The sequence below is a fragment of the Lissotriton helveticus genome, chromosome 1_1, assembly GCF_964261635.1.
Source record: "Lissotriton helveticus chromosome 1_1, aLisHel1.1, whole genome shotgun sequence".
Lineage (NCBI taxonomy): Eukaryota > Metazoa > Chordata > Amphibia > Caudata > Salamandridae > Lissotriton > Lissotriton helveticus.
The window spans coordinates 1,894,398,812-1,894,422,657 of record NC_136057.1 but is presented as its reverse complement, the minus strand read 5'-3'; the positions used below and the strand labels follow the sequence as shown (position 1 = coordinate 1,894,422,657).

Genomic DNA, 23,846 nt, shown 5'->3' with positions numbered 1-23,846 from the left:
CTTTAACACACAGGTGGAGAGTGGAATGCAAGTCAATAATGGAGGAAGCTGAAAGTTGCTCAAAGGCTATCACAGTGTGATGTGCTAATTTGGGCAGCTCCAACTAGTGGAGATGCCCGCTGCCCTGTCCAGGCACCACTTTTGGCTGCAGGACAGGCGGGAAAATTAGTAAGCGAAGTAGGAGTGTCCGCCATAGCCTAGTCCACCCTTCGAGTCACCAGGAGCTGAGGTGAACCTCTCTCTTAGAAATTCTCCATCTTGAATTGGAGAATTAGGCCCAATAGGAGCAAGGATGTGGTCCTCTCCCCAAGGGTAAGGGGCACCCAGACAGTGTAGTCAACCTAGGGGACAGTAGCCATTGGCTACTGCCCCCAAACTTAGTAATGCCCTTACATTTTTTATTTATGGGCTCCCCTAAACCGTGTTCCTCAGATTCGATGGACCAAAAAAAAGAAGACAGAAGAAGAGCGCAGCCGGACTAGGAACTGAACCGCTGCAGAAAGAACCCAGCAAGAAAACCATCGCCTGTAGCCAGTTCAACAACTGGACCTGCTCTCCTTTCAGAAACCCTGGTAGGTCTCCAAGAAACTGCAGAGACCCTCCAGCCTTCAACCAATCTCCAAGAACCCTCCCTTTGGGCTAGAGTCACTGTCTCCGGCACCTGCCGGTACAAAGTTGAGCACCGACACTTGTGTCGACGCAACTCACTACTGCAAAAGAAACCACAAGACCACAGCTGTAGAGGACCGACACTTGTGTTAACGCAACTCTGCCCTACCAGAAGAAAGCATTGCACTGGATGGCCTCCACGACCTAGAGGGATCCTCTCAACCAATGACCCAAGCTGATCCCAACTCCGTTCCAGAGAGCCTATACCCTCCTCCAAGTGGCCCTGTAAGCCTCCTCCTTGCCTGCCTGCATGACCGCAGCCTCTCCGAGATGGCCTAACATCTGCGGTATTACTCCAACCCTAGCACATCTCCATCCCCACGACCGATGGGCTGGTGGTGCCTCCCTTGGACCGACAGTGACTCACTGACAGCAACAGCGACGGGTCCAACGTTGGAGGTCCACTGACTCCTATCCATCCCCATTGTTCTCCGCTCAGCGCAAGAGCAAACATCATTGCCAGTATCGACCGCCGCAGCATAGATACTAAACTGTGCACCTGGCTGCCCCGGTGCCCCTGGTGGTGCAGTGCCTAGCTCAAACTGATCCTTGCTCAGGGTTGGTGTAACCCTCAAAGACTGGCAACGTAAAGCATAACACTGTTTTCCTTCCTTAGGTTTGTGTTGCACTCTATTGATTACCTGCAACTGTCTAATTTGTACCAGCACTGAATGTTACTGTTCTGAATTGACAACACCAAGTACTTCTAAGACCATAAAGTGTTCCTACTGCCTGTTTGAAATTATTACCTGCCTGTAACTAAGTCCAACTTGGTTCCTAAAATAAAAGTAAGTAAAGTAATATTTTTATAAACCAGTGGTCTGGAGTTAGTCATTGAGTGTGTGTTCCTGGTTTGTATGAGTATATACACGAAATGCATTCACACTATCCTCTGATAAGCCCAACTGCTCAGCCCAGCTACCACTAAAATGAGAGTAAGGTATTAGCTACTTTAACCTTTACCATACCTTTGGAGACTCACTGTACTCTGTACACACTATACCTCTTTTTGGTATAGTATATACAGAGCCAGCTTCCTACACCTTTCTTCTCACTTACCCTGGAGCACATATCATCAATAAGGTATTAGGTCTAGCCTGGGCAGAGCATGCACTGCTCTGCGAGGAATTCAGGTATGGACTTGAATCACTGCCCACTCTCCACCCATAGTTTTCATTGGCTTCTGTCATTGTTCTTTGTAAATGTTGGCTACTGATTCGTTAATAGGCTTGCTAGTCCCTACTTAGTACCGCCTTGTCTACATTTTTAACCTCCCATAAGGACTAGCCCTTTTACTTGTGTAGTTACACGTAGGTTTTCTTTACAGTCTGTCAGCACTATTTTCTTTAATGATTTTCTCCTGCAGTGCAACACAGGCGCCATGCTGCACTGCTTACCAGAATCTTGCAATATTGAAAAAATAGACTTCAGCGAGCCGCCACGAAGAAAAGAAAGTCGTGACTCGCCCACGCCTATTTTTTCAATATTGTAAGCTTTTAGTAAGCAGTGCGCCATAGGTGGTGTGCTGCCCTGCTTACCAAAACCTTACAATATTAAAAATATAGACTTCGGCAAGCCGCACATTTCATTTCTTCGCCGCGGCTCGCTGAAGTCTATATTTTCAATATTGTAAGCTTATACTAAAAAAAAAAAAGACTTTGGCGATCAACGATGAAAAAAAGGAAGGAGCGGCTCGCCAAAGACAAAATTTTTCAAAATTGTAAAAAATTTGTAAGCTACAGGCTGCATGCTGCGCTGCTTACCAAAATCGTACAATATTGAAAAAATAGACTTCAACAAACCACACCTTTCTGTTAATCGACACGGCTCACAGCAGCTGACTCGTCCCACTTCCCATTTACTCCCTCTCTTCTTTTCAGGAAGCAATGCAATCAGTTTCGCATTTGCGAGAGTTTAACCTATTGGCATTGTAAATGACAAAGATTTTTATTTATCTGTTTTAAAAACAAAAACATAAATATAAAATGCATTGTCATTTACATTGCCAATATCTTAAACTCTTGTAAATGCGAGACCTATTGCATTGCAAATGCTTGTTTCAACATGCTAATTGGTGTAAAAGCTTCCCTGTCGTGTCCTGTGACACCTTCAATTCCAATTTGCCTTCCTTCCTTGTGAAGGGCCACAGAGGTTTTCAGTATATTCTCTTTCTATGAAAGTGACTTCACTGTCCGGGTTATCTAAGGCTTATTGCCTTCAATCATCTTACTTACATTTAACAAGCTCTTTGTCGGATTATGGGATTTGGGGCGAGAAGTGCTTTCAGCTCACATCCGCTCCAGGGTGTTGCTTGTCACGTCCCCATGCCGTTTAAAGATCTGAAAGCTTTGAAGCTTAAATTAAAGGTCAATTTAGTGAATATAAATATCCAATTAAATCCATAGGGCCAGATAGTCAAAGTCCAAATTAAAAGGCCAGAGAGCTAAGCCCAGAACTTTGTTTCTATGGAGTAGAGTATTGCCATTATGAAAATTCATACAGAATCCTAAAAGCACCCCTGGACTTCTACAACAGCTGTAAATATCCAGGAGACTCTCCCTTCCCAAAATGTACTCTTGTAAAAATGGGAACAATGCATGAGTAAATCATGCGGAAATTCACATTTGCAAAACTTAACGTCTATGTTTTTCCCACAGGGAAAATATGTATAATGTGCAGAAATCTATTCCTGCACCTCATGCAAAATATAGGGGCACTCCCTTCTCCTTGCACCCTGGAACAACAGCTTCTATTGTCCTTAGCAGGATTAGTTTTATACCTGAGCAATTTTTAAACACTGTATTTATTTATTTATTTATAAAGTTTTATATAGCGCTAACAAGATCCTGAAGGATATCAGAGCGCTTTACAATAAGTTGGTAGAGAGGACAAAATGAAATATACATAGCAATTGAGGACAAAAAAACGATGCTAAACAGTAAACAATGGTACACGTATAAGATATAATATTATGCAGACGATACGTTCCGTGACTGTTAGTTGTGGCATGGAGCTAGGAACAAAGAGATAGCAGCCTTATAAGTGCCTCAACCCCTTATGGCAAGAATTTGCTCATTAAGAATGTTTTGGCTTCCAGTTTGAAAGCCGTCGTTGAGGAGAGTCTGCGTACATCCGGAGAAAGAGAGTTTCATATTTTAGGGGCAGCACCAGAGAAGGCTCGGTGACAAGTTCTCTTTTTGCTAGTTATGATAGGTTTCAGGAGGAGGGTAGAGGCGCTTCTAGATGCCCTCACCCCACAGGATAATTCAAGTTTTTTCGCCAGATACGTGGGAGTATTGTAGTGACAGGCTTTGTGCGTCAGGATTGCAATCTTTAGCTGGATTCATACTTCAAAGGGTAGCCAGTTGAGATATTTAAGGACTGGGGATATGTGCTCATTTTGTTTGGAGCCTGTAACCAGTCTTGCTACAGAGTTCAGCGAGGCCCTAAGTGGGGCCAAGGTGAATTTAGGAAGGCCACAGAGAGTTGCACTGCCATAGTCTAACCTTGGTAAGACAAGAGCTTGTACCACCTGCTTGAAATCCTTTTGCAGCAGGAAGAATTTGATCATTCTGAGTGTCCTCATCAAGTGGTTCGCTCCCTTACAAACATTGCTGATATGAGTCTTCATACTCAGGTGTTTGTCAAATGTGACTACGGGCGATTTGGCTGAGTCTATGATGACCGAGTGCAGTTGAGAGCCGTGAGGTGAGGCATCCAGAGATCGACCTTGGGGTGTGGTTCGGCGGGGAGATGAGCAAGAATTCCGTTTTGGAGGCGTTGAGCAGGAGATGTTTCTCTGTTAACCAATTTTGAGTCGATATAAGGATAGAGTTTAGAGAGATGATGTTATCCGGGGATGACATTTTCAAATAGAGTTGTGTGTCATCGGCATACATGTGGAAGAGAATTTTCATAGAGTTAAGTAAGTTAGAAAGAAGTTCCAAGAAAAGGTTGAAGAGGATAGGTGAAAGGGCTGATCCTTGGGGGACCCACATAAGTACTGGGGAGGGCTGAGAGAGTAAGTGGTTTGTCTTGAAACTTTAAGATCTGTGGAGAAGGAAGGAAGAGAACCAGTGGAGCACCTGATCCGAGAACCCCATCCTGTTTGTAGGATGGATAGGAGGATGTCATGATTGACCGTATCGAATGCAGAGGAAAGGTCAAGGAGGATCAAGAGACAGGATTCGTTTTTGTCAAGCATTTTCAGGATGTCACAAAAAATGTGTATAATGGCCGATTCAGTGATGTGAACCCTCCAGAAACCGGATTGATGATGGTCTACGAGTTGGTATTTCTCAATGTGAGCACAGAGGTGGGATTGGACACATTTTTCAAGAAGTTTTGCTAGGGTGAAGATGTTGGAGATAGGAAGGAAGTCATTGAGATCCGATTTGTCAGCGTTGAGTTTTTGGAGAATAGGTGAGACCTGGGCTGCTTTTAGGCAGTCGGGAATCAAGCCTTGAGTTAAAAAGGCGTTTACAATCTTGGTCCAGGAGGGGAAGAGAGCGCTCTTGATCTCTTTGAAGACAGCCGGAGGCAGCGGATCCCCAAAGTGGTTAGACGGGTTGATAGTCTGGAGAATTTTTTCAATGTCATTTTCACTAAAAGGGGAAAAGGAGCCCCATAAAGCATTATTCTTAGCGTCAACGATGGTCGGGATATGCTTTTCAAGGAAGTCGGAGGGCGAGGCAGCTAATGAAGGGGGTAATAGGGCCTTCTTAGAGGCGAGGTCAATGGAGATGAGTCTTGATTTCTCCGCGAAGAAAGCGTCAAATTCCTCGCAAGAGGGAGGGTTGCCATTCAATTCAATTCAATTAAATATTTTATTCGGATACAGTTTTGAATCCATAAAAGTATACAAATAAAAAATACATTGTTTAAAATCATTAAAATATTTGGTACACAATATAACAGAAACAGCAACAAGCTCATAAGTCCATTAGTTTCTGTTACAAACCCAAGACACAATCTGTCATTTTACGCAGAGTCATAGTTTGCACGGTATTTTACACACAGTTTTAAAAATCGGGCTATTGGGACGATGTTATACTCAATGTCCAAGCATTGTAGGGCAAGGAGGGCCGGTCGGCAATGTCGCACGCCCATAAGTTTCACCAGAGGAATGATCTACCGCTTACGCGGAAATTCATAGTATGGACAAAAGAAGACTTAGGGCCCGATGTAGGTAATTTTATTTTACCACTTCTTAAATACCGAATCATACCGATTCGGTATTTAAGAAGTGGTAAATATGAAGGGGGGAGATGTAGGTATTTCCAGATGTGGAAATACCGAATCGTTAAGATTCGGTATTTACCGAATCTGGAAATACCGAATCGGTATTTCCTATTGATTCCTATGGGCTGTGAAGCCCATAGGAATCAATGGGCAATACCGATTCTGTAATTACAGAATCGGTAAATACCGATTTTAGCAAGGGTGCAGGGGGTGTCACTTTGACACCCTCTGGCACCCCAAAAATAGGCATGTGCGCCATGTGGCACACACACATGCCCTAAGGGCATGTCTGTCTGTCACATGGCTAGGTGTGCATGCACACATGTGCATGCACACCTGAATTCGGTATTTTAACACCCAATTGGATTGGGTGTTAAAATACCAAATTTGTAGGGCCTTTGGGACTCTGAAGAGTCCCACCTACATATGGATTTACAGAATCGGTATATTTACCGATTCGGTAAAATACCGAAGTGGTAAATTTACCGAATCGGTAAATATACCGATTCTGTAAATTCAGAACCACCTACATCTCAAAAGCCAAATACCGGTCGGTAACGGCCGAATTCGGCCGTTACCGACCGGTATTTGGCTACCTACATCTGACCCTATGTGTAGTAACGATTGCTCTGAGTGCCCATCACATGGGCAGGGGGACAAGGTGCTAGACCAGTCTTTTATCTTCGGAAACGTTAGCTGTCGATGAAAGGTATTGAACCGAAATCGCGTCAGAAGATATTTATCATAAACATTGACACTAGTTAGTAAGTATGGCTGAATCCCATGTGAGACTTGCACCGAGAGTAGATGTAGATTTGTGGGTTTTAAAATCTCAGATGCAGAGCGAAGCTCACGGAGATGAGATAGACACACATTTTTCAACTTTTTACGTGAAACTTCAGTTATGGTCTCAGGTAATAAAAAGGCTGTTTCCATATTTATGTCTCTGAGAAAGTTATGAACATAGAGTAGCCATGGGATATTTTTCCACTTTTCTAAGGAAAGACAGTCAGAAATAAGCAGGCGTGTCAGTTTACATTCTAAAGTTTGCCAAAGACGGTGCCATAAGAGGATTGGTTGGACAGAAATAAGATCGGAAATATAGTCCTCACCCAACTCCATATGGCAACCGAAAGTTGGTGAACTTTTTGGGGCTGCCAAAAGATACCGCAGGAAGCCGTTTTCTACTTTTTGGATGGATTCCGAGTTTACGTGCCCCCATACCCCTGCCCCATACATTGCCACGGGGCAGCATTTAGCCCTATATATCTGGATGAGTTCCCGCGAGGGGCGCTGACCCAGTTTCTGGGCAAATGTAACCAAGGCAGATGTAGCTCTAAGGAACCCCATCTTTCTGGCTAAAATTGCTGGTCGCCAGGTGGAGGTGTTATCTATCTGGATACCTAGATAAGGGTATGAGTTTGTGCTTTCCAGGGTAATATTGTTGATCTGTGCACCGCCAGGATGTTTAAGGCGTTTCCCCAAATGCATGATAAATGTTTTCTTTGTGTTTACCTTTAAGTCTAGGCTTGCCATAAAAGTACTGTATCTATCAAGAAGGTGTTGGAGTTGCCAAGGAGTCCTGGCCATGATGACCGCATCGTCTGCATAGAGCAGTGCGGGTATTGGACGGCGGTCTATCATGGGCAGGTCCTTGCTTCCTTCAAGCATCGCAACCTCCAGTCCATTCGTGTAGAGATTAAAAAGGAAGGGTGCCAGAACGCACCCTTGTCTGACACCCTTGTCTACTGAGAACGATGTTGTCAGTTCGCCCCCGTACCATACCGTACTTTAGCAGTGGCCCCCGTGTAAAGATTTTGGATAAAATATACCAAAGGAGGGTCTACCCCCATGGACAGGAGGAGTTTCCAGAGTTTGCTGTGGGAGACGCAATCAAACGCCGCTGAAAGATCGACGAATGCTAAATGCAGCCTCCCCTTTTTTGCCCCAACATATTTACCTATCAACAAGGACAAGTTTAAGGCCTGCTCCACTGTCCCCAGACCCTCTCGGAATCCGTACTGCAGGTCTGAAATGACTTGATTACATTCGGCCCAGTCTTGAAGTCTTTTAAGAAGGAGCCGACCCATAACCTTGCCTGTGGAGTCCAGGAGGGAAATTGGACGATAACAGGCAGGGTTATTTCGGTCACCTTTTTTAAAAATCGGAAGCAGAATAGACGTTGTCCACGACTTAGGTGGGCCTATTTTAATGGCTGCTTCGATGACCTTTGTGAGGATGGGGGACCATAGTTTTAGGTTATTTTTAAATAAGTCCACGGGGACCCCGTCGGGGCCTGGGGCTTTACCACACTTAGAGGCTTGTAGTGCGTTTAGTACCTCTTCAAGATCAAAATTAAGGTTGGAAGAAACAGTCCTACTTTGACCGTTTTGGGGAGCCGGCAACTCCTGCGTAAGTAGGGGAAGCTGTGTTGTGGGGTCCTCCAGGGTGCCAAAAATCTTAGAGAAATGGTCAACCCAAGCGGCTTCGCCCACTGCAACCTCTAGACGGGGAGTTGATTGCTGATCGGTTAAAAAAGGTGTTCTTACTATTTGCCAAAAGGTGGCTGAATCCTTAAGGGAACAGCTACAGTGAAGCTTACCCCATAGTTCTTTCTTGACATCCATTTTACAGAATTTAAGTTCTTGCTTGTAAAGTTTTCTTAACCTAGCTACTTCCCCTTTATCCCTATCGGTGCTAGTCAGGGCTTTCTTTAGTAAGAGGTAAGCAGTCCTTGTTGCACGGTTAAACCATCCCTTTTTTATTTGATTAGGGCCCTTGATTTTATGAAACAACTCTTTTTTAATTTCAGTTGTAATGGCAGAAAAACCAATCAATACCTGGGCGGGATCCGAATATGGGCTTAGGCACACTTCGACAGATGGAAGAGTGCGTTTCAGTACTGCAGAAGTAACCTTTTCGGGATCCACTTTGTCCCATTTTAATGCGTACCCATTCAATTTATTTACCCTTAATGACTCCTGAGACAAGAGTGTTTGCTTGGTACATGGTACGGACATATTCGGGATATTGATAGTAAGAGTGTTGGGAAAATGGTCACTACTGGCATTGGTGACTGTTCTAAAGCTAAATAACTGATCTTTTGTAGCTTGCGACACCAAGATGTAATCAATCAAGGTTGACAGACCCCTGCCATTAAATGTCGGGGTAAAAGGCACAGGAGGGGATACTAACTCATTTGCGAAGCCCATATCTAAGTTAATCATTATTTCAGTGAGAAAATTCCCTAGTTTTGTATGTGGGAAATGTGTTAGGCTAAGGCCCAGCTCATCCACAATACCACAATTAGTTGCGTTCCCATTATCACAGAGATTTAGATTAAAATCCCCTCCCCAAACAATACTTATAGTAGAGGTGGGGTTTTTAAGCCGCTCTTCCATTAGAAGAGAAGAAATATGTTCCAGAACTGGGAGTGTATCCTTTGGAGAAAGGTTGTTATAAAAATTCACTATAAAAAACAAGAGTGTTTTATTTGGTGTTATTTTAAGAATTTGAAAATAAGGGTTGCTATTGGTTAATTTAATATTGGTGATTTGTAAATCATTTGAGACATATAACACCAAACCACCTTTCGCTCTACCACATGAGGAGGGTTGTGCAGGGGTATTAAAGGTTTTGTAACCTTGCAAGTGAATGGGAACAGTTAACCACGTTTCTTGCAGGCATAAGATATTATAAGACTTTATGGTGAAGAGCCAAGGTGGAAGGGCAACCTTAGTGCGCAAGCCATTTACGTTCCAGAATATCAGGTTTAGGGATAGATCAGGTCTTACCGAACCCCCCGCAGTTGTAAAATCTACAGTTGGTGGTTTAGTCAGGGCCCTATGTTGGGCCTTGCCTGGAATTGCCGCAAGCAGAAGGGGGTGGGAGGGGGAGGTCTCCTGCTCACACAGATGGATCTCCTCCACAGCCCTGCTTGGGGAAGGAGGTTGGGGTTCTTGGTTTACTACATTGATACATTCCGGGAACGTGGGGGACATGGAGACAGGGAGCTTTGGTGAGTGGACCAGTCAAATCAGAGAGGCTTGGAGCGGTAACAGATAGTTGTTTGACCAGTTCAAAGAGTTTCTTGGGGCGATTTGCCGCTTAATCTAGTTGTAATCTGAAGTAGTCAACCGTAGCTTTCTTGATCTGTTTGTTGTAAAGGCCTCTGACATCTCTCAGAAGTTTTAGTTGATCCGAGGAAGGATTGGAACGCCAGGATCTTTCAGCTGCTCTAAGATTGCGATGTTCAGAGTTTAAGTTTTTGTTGTACCATGGTTTGGAAATTTTTGATGAGGTATTTTTAAGCTTGAGTGGAGCAATGTTGTCCATGATCTTAACGATGCTCGAATTGTAGTGGTCTGTGAGAGTTTGTACCTCAACCAGGGCAGCTTGGGAGGAAAGGATGGATTTACAATGAGCAGCTAGTTTGTCGTGGTTAATTGATCTGAGATCTCGTTTCAGAATCTTTGATTGATTTGATGGGTTGAGCCCTCCTCAATATCACCTCCCTGTTAATATAGAAAAGGATGCTGTGATGGTCCAACCAATCACAAGGAGTTATGGATTCTAAGGAGATGGTTCCTTGGAGATGATGAGGTCAAGGATTTCTCCTTTTGTGTGGGTTGGTTGGTCACAGTGCTGTGATTAATCGGGGAGTCTACAGTGGCGAGGTCATAATGAAATCCCACTATTTTTTTTTAAAATGCAGAATGCTGTTACAAAAGTCAAGCTTTGGGTGAAGCAACAAAGTTTCCTCACAATTCTGAAGGGTAAAGTTCCAGAGTTCTACAATACAGTATAAACATCTAGAAATGTGTGTTGAGTTACATAAATTCTTGGGATGTAGGGTTGGGGCGGTTTTTGGACTTGGAGTCAGCTGGTGCCTAGAGAATCATACCAACCTGAGACATTTCCGAATTCTAGGCAATTAGCAGACATATGGGAGGCCAGGCTTATATGATTTGACTGGATTCCACTACTTTTTCTGACCCCACTTGCCTGCTGCAGTTTTCAGAGGCAGATTGATCGATACCTAGGGAAACTAACTAACCCTGCGCTTTTCTGAAAGCTAGTGACATGTGGAAATCCTGGGCTGTTTGGCTGGCCTAGATCCCACCACTTTTTCATTCCCAAATGTGAAAGTATGAGTGAAAAAAACAAATTCTCATATTTACATAACATAACATTTCACAACTTCCAGCAAACAACAAAAGTCCTACCATCCTGTATTTCCACACGACTACTGATGCAATGTTATGCTTCATTTGTGGGTAGGCTTATCATACCAGTGAGGAACGTGTCTAAAATGAGACTGTCAATGTGGTATTTGCATGGTTACAGTTTTGGTGTGTTCCGGTCACAAGCATTAGGCCAACCACACATCTAAGGTAAAAAGTTTCTCAGGAGAAATGTGGGAATAGGAATGTTCAGAAATTTGCCATTGGCTCAAATACTCAGATATTTGCAGGGCATTTCCGTAAGAAAGCATGTTGGAATGCACACAAGGCATATGATACACAGGGGTGGGAGAGCTACGTGGGTGCTAGCAGACCAGAGCACAAATACTGCATTTAGTCTCCATGGAAAATGAGATGCAACTGGGATTTCTTTTGAGAACAGTTTTGACAAAGCTGTCAGAGGGGTAAAACCCCTATTCTTCTTCACCATGGCGGCCAAATGACTGGTGCTAGGGTGAATAACCCGATACCAGGACAGACTACCCGTTCTACCCATTATTTCTAACACCATTCCCAGGTATATACTGTTCTTTTCATCACTCCGCTCATAGGTGGTTACATTGGTGATAACCACCCCCGACCCCACCCACTGGGCTCCAAAGAAGCTGGAGGTGGCAAGAATGTTGAGGGCCTAGTGTATCCAGGCACCATCACAATGCCAGCATGGGACAGTCCAGTCCCACCCAATAAAATTTCTTTTTTTAACTTCTTTCTTCTGATTTAGTAGGTTTCCTGATCACCCTGGGATAGAATGGGTCAAAACCTTAAAATCTGTCAAACCAAGACAACATAGCTTACCTTCAGTAACAATTATTAGGGTGGATACTCTATTGACCTTAGATATCTCACCTGTAAAATATTTCCAACCGATATGGAATCAGATGCTTTTCATGGCTCTTGTGTGCCAGTAGGAAGTGCTGGCTCTATTCTGGCATCTAAAGCAATGCCACTGTAGCCATATGGCAGGCGCTCTGGTGCAGAACATTGTTTTCTGTTCTCTTAGAGACAGAAATGAGGATCTATCTGAGACAACGCAGAGAAACAATCCAAACTGGAACATTTTTAAACCATTTATCAGAACTGGGAATGTGGGATTGGTGAGGAATCTACAAGGTAGACAGAGTGTCCGCCCCAAAAAATTGTTAGCGAACGTATGTAACTTTTTCAGCTAACGTATACTTCTACCTGCAGATCCCTCACCTATTGAAGAGATTCCAAAGCATTAGCCCTTCCAGGAGGGGGCCTGAAGGAACAGTCAAACAAGGAAATTCTGGAGAATGAAACATGAGACACGGCCATCCTTTTTCACCTCTGAGCAGGAGCAATAATGGTTAATGACAGAATGATGGTAAGACCATCTCGGCACACGTCAAATCTCAGTTATAGGAACACTTGTGTAAAGCGCTGATGTTGAAGTCTTTGCTCTGGTAGAGTGACAGCATTTCCTTTTTGGCAATGGCACAGTACATTTTTATACAGAGTATTATTCAACAGAACAAAGACTTTTTCTGGACTGTCAGGTCTTTCTTACTACCTGCAAACCCAACAAAGTGCTTATCATAAGACCTATAGTCAATATTAAATCTGCAATCTCACTTGCTCCTTGATTGGATGAGGCAGAATGTTAAAGGAGGGAAGGGTAATGGATTGCTTCAGATGGAAAGGGGTCATTACCTTTCGTAGGAAAACCGATATAGTGTTTGTGGTCCAGTTTGTCCATGCTGAAGTATGTGAATGACAGGCAAACACTGAGTGCTTGTAACTCACTGTGAGACTCGCCGAGGTAATGGCCATTACAAAAACTGTTTTGAACAGGCACAACTAGAAACTATGAAGTGGCTCAAGGGGAACCCCCATCCCAAAGGTCACAAACAGGTGTAAGTCCGGTTAGGACATAACAAAGGGAGTTGGTGGAAGTATACAAGTTCTTTCAAACACCTCATCACTATTGGTGATCTGAAAAGGGATGGCTGGTCCGAAAGGCACAGAAAAGCCAACCTGACAGCAAGTTATCCCTTGACGGCGTCCACTGAACACCCCTGCTGGGCCAAGGATAGAGCAAAATGGAGGCCTTTAAGGACTTTAGGCTGACGCGCCTTCAAAGGGTCTACATTGTGCTCCATGCATCAAGCAACACATCAGGTTCACCTCCTAGAATAGACCGATTTTGTGCGGGGTTGAGCTCTGACAAAAGAACTTTTGATTACCTCTAGAGGTAGCGTGCGGGAGTTAAAGTGTCCTGTTCAATCAACAGGTATGACTGCGAAGGCTATGAAACCTAAATGCAGAACCTGCACCTTCAACTAGGAGAGGTGGTCCAGAAGTGGTAGACAGCGCAGGGGACACAAGAGTCTGCATACTAAATTGGGGTGCAGAACCTGTCACACTGTTAGGAAAGGAGGCCCAGAGGAAGTAGACTTACTATATTTATATATGTATTAAAGTGAATCTCATATGCAATAAAAAACATGGTTCTCTACTGGTGAATGAATGCATGTATCTTTATTGTATGATTACTTAAAATCTTATACAAAAATGTATAGCATTAAAAACACAATAAATATAAAAGTAAAGGATATCATAGCTATACCTTAAAATTGTGTGATATAAATATTTTTTAAATGTCATTACATTAATCGCAAGGCGAAGGTAACAACCTCCCCAGGTACACCGTCATGGTTGTTTACATGACCTGTGTGAGGTGAAACAACGCTTGCACAAACGCCAAGCTATGAGGTGAATGAGCATGCAATATTATAACGTGCAAGCATGCATGAGATTAAAATATACAGAACAGCTGTCAATGATTGGTTCAACCTGTAGGAGCGGTGCTCTACCCGGTGCCAATTCCATGCTCAGTAGAGTATCGGCCTGTTCGACGCATGGTTGTACAGACAGCCCCACCCAGAGATTCCGACTGTTTGGCACGTGCCATTACAGAAGACCCCACCAAGACATTTTGTAAGCTTGCTATATTAGGACAGAACTGTGTGCCCACCCTTAGAGTGGTAGGCATCACCAAATCCCTACCCAGTGGAGTAAAAATCTCTTTGGCGCATGATTGTGCAGAAGGCCCCACCATGAGATTGTATAGGGTTACTAGATGGAAACAGTACCGAGTGCTGGCCCCTAGAGGGGTAAGACCTATATCCATGCTGATGCATGCCAGAGCACTCCCTAGGAGTTGTGCATCATATGTAACTAAGCTCGTCGTAACCAGTTCGTATAAGATGCACCTTCACTTGAAGTTCCCATGGCCCTTAGGGAGCTTTGGCTTGTAAGTTATGGACTTTAGTTTCCAGAGCTTGGGTAGTACTTGGGGTCCTTGCTGCTTCTGCGTGGAACTTGCCAATTCGTGTGAGGGCTGTCGGCTCTGTAATGGTAAAGATGAGTTTTAGGGCCACTTTGCAGGTTCTCACACGGTTTTGCAAGAACAGAGACCTTAAAAATAGTTGCCTTTGACCATGCAACACTATGCAGCAGCAAATGATGTGCCCTGCTGATTCTGTATAGTAATGACACAGGCGACGTCCCTTGTTCCCAGGCACACTGTGTTTCCAATGGGTCCTGTAGTCTTGAATTGGCAATGTGATGAGCCTAGTTTTCAATATGTTCTGGAGGGCAGTCCTCCCTAGCCTTGCTTTCAAGTAAGGTTGACTTACTGTAATTTTGCGTGACTAGACGAAGCCATCAGCGCTAGGAATATAACTGATTCGTTTGAGGTCCTGGAGCCTTGAGATACATTTGCCCTGTTTCTTTAGCAGGCTTTTCAGGCTGGCCATTGTAAGCAGTATGTCGGTTATAGACAGAGTATCATTATCCTTTAAGAGGTACCTAGTCCAAGCACTGTCATTGTCCTGGAAAACTACTTTTAGTGATTCTCTAATTGTGTCAAGGTCTGCCTTGGTCACCCTATGGTGCAGTTTAATGAAGTCTTTTTTACATTCAATGTCCATCGCTGGAATATTGAACTCCAGCCGAATCAGAGGGCGCCTGATTGAGTAGGGAAGATTAAATACCTTTCAGTAAGCCTTTATATGTAGTTGCTCTATTTTCTCGGACAGTTGGCCCGGGAAAACAATGTGGCCGTAACTCAACGCAAGTATCAGTTGAAGAACTGCGGAAGAAACTGAGTTCAGCCTACACCTGTTCCACTCAAGCGGATTAGCCATGAAACTTTCTCAAGGCTTTTGCGAACGGAATAACTTATTTATATTCCAATGTTTTACTGCTATTCTTAAAATCACAATAACCAGTCAATCTGTAGGAAATAAATTTGGGTCAGATGTACAAAATCTGGGGATAGCGATTTCCAAATTGCGATTTTCTTTGAATTGCAATTAGGAAATCGCTGTTCCTAAGGTATGAAACTTGTTGAGTTTCAATTTGTGATTCCTAGTGGGGTGCAAATCAGCCTGCCTATGGAATATTAATAAGATGGGTTGCAGTTTGTGACCCATTAGGAATCACAGGAATGATGGTCTGCTGGGGTCAGCAGACCACCATGGCTGTGACTGCTTTTTAATAAAGAAATTATTTTTTCTTTAATATGCAGCCCATTTTCCTTAAAGGAAAACGGGAGGCGGTTAAAAAGAACAATGAAACTTTTTTGTCTCATTTTTTTGGAGTAGGTAAAGGTCCGCGGAACCACTGCTTGTTCTCAAAAAATGTTTTTTTCACATTCTCAAAGGGGAAGGGGACTCATTCGTGTTCGCAAATGGTTACCAACTCCTTAGAGGTGGCAGTAAAAAATTCAGTTGTAAAACATTAATGCACACCACTGCGAATCAGTATTTGGAAGAGACCCCCTAAAAATATCCCTTTCAAATACCCAACCACAAACCCAAATTGCGATTTGGTAATAAGTTACTGAATCACAATTTGGGTTTTGTACATTCAAACATGCGTTTTTGTGGCAGCAAACTGCCAGATTCTGAGAATCGGGCTGTTTGCGACATCCAAACAAGATTCATACATGAAGCCCTTTGATATTTCAGCCACCATTATGTCTTGTTCCTTCGGATTCAAGTCCTTAATGTGTATTCACGATGGAAAACCGTCTCCAAAATGCTTGTGAATACACACAGGTGTATGTGTCTGAGGGTGTTCGGTGCATTTTGTACCGCCCCTTTGTAACTAGGTATCGTTAAAATCCTTTATCTACGAGTGGGTAAAAACCATCATACTGCCAGATCATCAATGCACTTTGTACTTGTAATCCTGAAACTAGGAGTTAGTATGTGAAATTGCAAATGGCTTTTATAATGCAATTACAATCATGCCTGCAAAATCCTCTGCAAATCGTCCCTAGGAATGAGTACTACGACATCTCTTCAGGAGTACCAAGCGCTATATAAATGCAATTTAAATGCAATACTATAAATGTAATTATGGTAATTGAATTATTGGCTCACCTATGGTGACGCTGTTGCTATCATAACAATTTTAGGAGTAGATTTTCAAAATTGCTACCTGTTCAGTAATGCTGTTGAATAGGTGGCCGAACAATGCTGACTTGTGCCCCTCCCCCCGCCCAATGCTTGACCTGTTCCCTCCTGCCCAGCACACATGTGAGCCTTTCCACCGTGACCACTCTGCCTTTATTTAAGCAGCAGACGTGCTCCACAAGCATCCCAGGCCCAATCCTTGACATGCTACTTCCTGCCTTCACACTCTTGAGTTTTCACAACTTAAATTCCAATTTAAAAAGAACAAATCAGCCTTTATTCATGCAGCAAACTAGCCCTACAAGCAGCTGCCCCTCAACATGCTCTTTCCCACCCAGCCACTTAGCAAACAACAGAGCCCTCCTGTCTCAATCTCCAAGGAATCTTCAACTTTGTTTAAAGCAGCACACTCATCCTAAAGGCACACAAACCAACCCCTCAAGTTATGCTCATTAGTGCACACTCAGGAATTGTCCAAGCACCTGATATTGCTGACATCATCACACTATAAAGCCTAGATGTACTTTTCATCAGAGATGCAAGGCTCTACCTATTTCTACACAGTTCCTATATATCACTCCTTTCCTCAACTCCTCCCTCTGTCAAGGAACTTTACCAGGCGACCTAAAAAAAGGACAGATCTTAACCCTGCTGAAGACATCTACCCATGGCTAGTGTAGTCTCTTCAAATACAGGGCCATCACCCACACACATCTCATTGGAGAATTCATCGAGAAAGCAGGCTCCAATCAACTACAGAACCCCAGATTACCAAGAACCAGCTCCTACAAAACTAACAACCCAGCTCCAGGCTACACTGCAGCACTGAGACTGTTACTCTTCAAGTAACCAACAACAAACCACTTATCAATGGCTAAGGGACTGCTGCCTCGATCTCTGCAGCTTTTGACATAACTGAACAGCAAGCATTGATGCAATCCCAGGAAACATGCATGGACTTCTCTAGTATAGCCCGACAATGGTCCACCTCCAACATATGGTAAACTTGTCTCAACTTTATTTTTCACAGAACACAATATGTGGATATATTCAGACTAAATGACAAATGAGGATAAATACAAATGCCAAATAAAAAAGAAGTATCATAAAACTGGGAGCCTTCATTATCATTTGTATTTTCTGATAGGTGTAGACCTGGTTAGGTCAACACAAACTAAAACAATTGAAGGACTAAAATACAATATGCATTATTATCTGTTTCTTTCCGATACTTGCTGACATATGGCAATGCTTAGCACTGTGATTATATTTTTATGTGTTTATGAGTATTAGAAATGTTTACATAATTGAGCGCTCATTATCTGCATGTCAGCTTCTCTCATGTTGGCTTAATACCATGCACCCTGCTGTTTCTGTTGTGCATGCTTTCCGGTCACATGTCCTCACCTTCCGGCTTAGCTTCTCCCTTGTGTCTTTCTCCTCTTTCCTCTGCGCTTTGTATGGAGAGGACATTTGCCTGAGGATCTCTTTCTTGCTGGGAGGAATGGAATGAAGGTCTTCGCTTTCCAACTTAAACTTTCTCCAGTCCTTGATCACTCCCTTGGGGCCTGTATTGAGAAAACAGCATTAATATTCTCTTCCTGTTCAACATTTTATAACAAGTGATCTTTCCATGTACCATGGGTAGCAAAAATGAGGAATAGTTTGTTTACAGTAACAATGATATCAGCATATTTGGTACCAGTGCACCCAATCTGGAAAACACAAGAATCACAGTCGATGTGTGCTTGACGTGCACTACCCGTGCTCTTAGACAGACCGCTCTGAGCTCCAAACCTACTCTTTATGTCTCAACTACAGGCAGTGAGACCTCACTGTGGGTGACTTTTTTAGTTTACTGGTAAAATCATTGATCTGCTACCAGGGCATCACACATGCCAAGTAAGAACTCAAAAAACAACTTGCAATACATGCCAATCTGAAGAATATTGATCATGGCGGCTCACTCTAACCCACTAGTTGCTAACTTCCCCTTCCTATAAGCAAGTTTAACTTCATTTCATTGCCTTAAGCCATCTGAAGTTACCGAACTGTGTTGCGCAGGTCGATATAAAACTCTTAGATTAATAAATAAAATAAAACAAATAAATAAATGGATAAATAAAGCTGTGGCTTTAATACTGAGAACAAGACAACTCCGCACATAAAATCTATTGGGAGGAGCAATTTGCCTCAGCAGCGGTACTTTGTCAATAGAATGTTGACTATTCCACAGGTAAAGAAGGTGGGCGTTTGGATAAAGCAAATACATTTGGTCCTACCAAGCACGGAAAATGAGACCAAAATCCCTCTTTGATTTGAAAAACTGGTGTCCATCTTTTCTGGTATTGTTCATTATGCAGAGTTTCAGTTTTCAGAACTCTCGTTCAATAAAATAGCATAATTATACTGGCCCCAACTGTGACTCAGTCACAAAATACTCACTGGCATTAGTGAAGGGTTTTAGGAAATTTATACATTTCCTTCATCTTGGATGCCAAAATATTCCAGAAGTAGAACAGTTCCAAGAAACTAAGAGAAATCATCTGATACTGATCTGATGCCAATGTAAGTATATTAAATAGAATTAGTTAGTAGATCTTACAAAATGGCAGCCCATGTGGAAGAAGTTGAATACAGGTGGTTTGGATGAAGGAATAGACAACCTTAGTGATCATGCCATACTACTACAAGTTGATAAGGCAGCTTTACTTGCAAAATGAAGTGATGAATCAAACTCCATTGATGCCTTGTTGCTGGGGCAGCCATGCGCTCTATAAATCCAGATAACAGAACATAACATGTGCCCAGCAATCTAAGCGAAAGTTCTAAAAGACTCATAGGGTTACGGGAGTACATTCAGGGAGGGATTGCACATTGTGCAACCAGCAAGGAAGGAATCAAAGGTCTATATATTGCCACTGCTCAAGGAGTAATTACCAAAACTTACAAAGCGGACGCTCAGTCAACAAATACATAGGATGCATCTGTGTGCCTAGTAAAAATAAGTCTACACAGTTGTATATCCTGCGAGATGTTTTAAGCACACTAATAATCCAACACCCAGATGCTGGCTTAATAGCTTCAGGTGACTTTAATTTGCAACTAATTTGGTTCTCCGGTGAAAACTGTAAGACTGATGGACTTGCAAAAGAATGTTGTGACATTATGTCTGAGCCTGGGGTCAGCCAGTTAACCTCATCGCTGCTTGCGATATTCCCCTGCTGTGCTGGACAGCAATAAAAACGGGTGTGGTCATGAGCTCGTCATAAGCACACGAGCACTGTGCTGCATGACGAGCTGAGCTCGTCATGAGCATGGAAGGGGTTAGAAGAAAAACCAAGGTTCACTCCCACGTTTAAAAATTCGAAACAATGATTAATTATTGATTATACATTTATATCAGACAACTTAAGATCAAAAATGTCTGATTATACGGTAATCGCCCGTCCTGAACGTGATCATAACCCCCAGGTTGTTAAATGTAACCTTTTCGTGAAGTGTCATTCTAAACCTAATGAACTTCCAAATATGGCACAATCTGCATATAATCTGAAGAGGTTGGTATGGCATTTAGCTAAAGAGGAGGACATTACACAAATAGCTAAGGCACTAATTAAGGAATGTGACCAGGGGATACAGGGTGATATGAATATGATTAGTAAATGGAACTTTATTACAACAGGCCTCGTGGGGAAATGTGTAGCCCGCAAGGCTAGAAAAATTAATAACCATTTGAACCCCCAGAAAATATGTTTCCCTCCTAAGCTATTTAAGCTAAAGAAATCCCTTAACAGAGCTGTTCACGTGGCATATGCTGATAGATTTTATCAGACCTATTCTGTGTATAAAGAAAACTTGAAGGGACTTAAAAAGACTTATAAACAAGAGGTCTGGAACGATAAACTTAAATATCAAACTGGGCTTTGGAATAGTCTATTATCCGCCTCAAAGCAAAATAATGCAAAAAATGTTTGGGCAGGTATTAACAAGCTTGAAAGGGGAGGCTGTAGGGCTTTTTGTGTAAATTTATCAGAAGCCAGTTGGGTAACTTTTATAGCTAATCTGTATGGCTCATCGGTCCAGATGGTAAATCAACCAGATATGTGTTATGGATACGAGGAAAATAGTATATTAACAACTAATTCAGGGAGTGGTGAGTGTCAGGATTTGACTACTACAGTCCAACTCAATGATTCTAGGCTTGATCCAAACCTTGATTTAGAAGTCTTGAGTTGTAATCAAGTATTGGCCCTGTTGAATGGGCTTTGTGCAAATGGTGCCCCTGGACCTAATGGGCTACCTAATGCCCTGTTCCATGCCAATGTTGACATGTGGGCTGGTATTTTGTATAATTTATTCAGGGAAGTGTTGACACTGGAGATTGTGCCAGAATCATGGTAAGGTAGCATACCCATTTAGAAAAGTGGCCTGGTGGCCAATCCCGCCAATTATCGGTTAATCTTGTTGACTGATGTTGGTGCAAAGGTGTTTGCATCCACTCTGTTGTTAGAATTGGAAAATTGGGCAACGCAGGAAAGCATTATTCCATTTAATCAAACTGGTTTTCGGAAAGGTCAATACACCACTACTAACCTGTTGGCATTAACCTTACTCGTGGAGTGGGCTGGCTTAAACAAACAAAATGTATATATTTCTTTTATTGATCTAAAGGCAGCCTTCGACTCTGTGCCACAAAACCTGTTATGGAAAAAATTGTTAGATCGGGGCATTTCAAGGAAATTGTTGAAGGCTATTATTCTTTTGTATACTGATACGTGAGTTCAAGTCAAGTTGGGTGATGGCAATTCCTTATCGAGGAAGATTAGAACATATAATGGCCTAAAGCAGGGCTGTGTTCTTGCACCCTGTATTTTTAATTTATTTTTTATCAGATCTTTCTCAGCATTTGGATGCTATTAATGGGCATGTTCCTAGGATGAGGGGGTACAAATCAGCTACCTCCAATATGTTGATGATACTATCCTATTGGCCTACAAAGACTTATTACTGCCTTTGATGACTATACTCAACAGTATGGCCTTGAACTGAAAGTAATAAAAAAAACAAAGTGATAAAAATTGGTATGTTAAACAGAAGTTTAATTCATGGATGGCCAGAGCAGGTACAATTGAAGTTGTCAAGACGTATAGATACTTAGTGATGGTGTTCGATAATCGAGTATCCTTTAAATTTCATTTTAAGTACCTAAGGGCCAAGACTGTGACCTTGATTCATGCTTTTAAATGATGAAAAAAATCACTGAATTGTCAATCATATGAATTTACTCTTAAAGTTATTAAAGCTAAATTACAACCAACCCTCATATGTGGCTCACCCATTACAAGAGGGAAAGATGCGAAGATCCTGGATCTACTGGTAGTCAAGTTCTTCAAAGCAACTTTTGGGATCGCTAATTCAGCGTGTCAAGCGAGAATAAGATTAGAGTTTGGTCTCCAGAGACAGTGCCTGGTAGCAAAAGGAGCTTTTCTAAAATGTATGGTTGCTCTGTCCTCATTAGCCCCTGCATCCTTTGGGAACATTTGCTGGCAAGAAATAGATGAGTCTTCCTATGCTGTTAAATGGAGATCCTAGATTTTAACCTCCCTAAGAGATATTGGTCTGCAAATTGCACTGCAAGATCTGAAAAGGCCCAATTATAAGTTAATCTTAAAAAAAGTATCAAAGCTGAATCACTTAAACTGGATAAAAATGCATTATAGAGAAAAATTTGGCATAGTATGTGATTAATTCATGCCAATCCCTGCATATTCAGCCGTATTTGACTGCTTTTTTTCAGCAAAGTTTAAAAATATGTTTTTAAGCTTACGTATGGGAATAAATCCAGCAAAGGAGGGCACGCAACCATGGATCAAGCAGTGGCCAGATTCTAATTATAGACTATGTGGATGGCCACAGGAAACCTTAGTACATATAGTGTGTGCGTGTGCCCCAAGCTGATTAACCTTCGACGTACACTTGTGAAACCACATTTTTTGATGAGCGGGGTTAGATCAATTTAATGATGTCACTATCTGGTGAATCGATTCCGTTATGTCAGTTGGTAACATTTTTAATAGCAGTTGGAAAAAATGTCTGATATAATAAGGTTAAGCTCCACTATTTTAATGGCTTTGGAACCTAATAGTTCCATTTTGTTTATATTCTGTATATCCTAATGATTATGTTGCTAGGGTAATAACTAGAAATGTAAAAATAAAAGTGTCACCGTTACAGTAACTTTTGATACACTTTATTATTGTCTTAATATGATGGTTGTTACAATTACTGCGCGTTAGCAATTTAAAATGCAACAGGTGTAAGAAATGTACAATAGAAGTTTCACCATTACAGTAACCTTTGATGCACTGTATCATTTTCTTAATATGATGGTCGTTGCAAGTACTGCATGGTAGCACTTTGAAATGCAACATGTGTAATATTCCGCTGTAGAAACGAATGAAGTATCTTTATCGTATTTTATATTTGTCGTTATATACAGGGAACTAGTGTGTTGTGCATGCTGTCACTTTAAAATGTGCAATATTATGTTGTTGTAATTATTGATGTTCAGTGGTTTGATTTGATTATATTGATACGTTTTTAAATAGTTTATAGGGTACAGTTTTTTATATTAAGTGATGGGAAGATGCTTTGATTGAAATTATGTTTTATCAATTAGTACAGTTTTTAATATTATGAGATTATTATTATTACAGATAACCAAGTACCATTGTTTATCTGGAGATAAAGTGAAATGAAACCTAGAAACCCAGCATTTATGAATATTCTAGTGAGAGAAATCGTATTTCTTTTCTGGCAGTATTGCTATATTTAGATCTTATTCACACAATTCAAAAACATTGCTAAGGAGTTTGTTTCTCAGTTATCAGTTACACATGGGGAAACAATATGTGTTAATTAACCAATTTGTCAAAATCCTTTGGCATCAATTTCATCTTTTGTGTAGATAACACCTAAGAAATACCTAATATCCTTCTAATGATCAAGCTTTGATTTCAAGATTCTTACAAGACTTCTTTTTAGCAATAGGAGGCTGGACTTTCCTAGATTTTAAATGGTGTTACTAGGCACCTATGGGAAGGGATACTATATCTCTAACAGGAATTTGGCTTAGAAAAGCGATGAGTTTCACAGTCCTTTCGGTTTTGTACTCATACATTGTATATGACAATTGTAATATGCATAACTAAAGAATAAAAAAATGTAGCTTTTATTTATCTTT

The 23,846-nt window shown here is 41.9% G+C and overlaps 1 protein-coding gene across 1 annotated transcript in view; it reads right to left on the bottom strand.

Annotated features, from left to right (window-relative positions):
• Positions 1-23,846, bottom strand: part of PDC (phosducin) — a 155,344-nt gene that overhangs the window by 7,396 nt on the left and 124,102 nt on the right. The window contains exon 3 of the mRNA XM_078642576.1: positions 18,008-18,168. Within this exon, the coding sequence (XP_078498702.1) occupies positions 18,008-18,168 (161 nt within the window). The remainder of the gene's footprint in view (positions 1-18,007; positions 18,169-23,846) is intronic.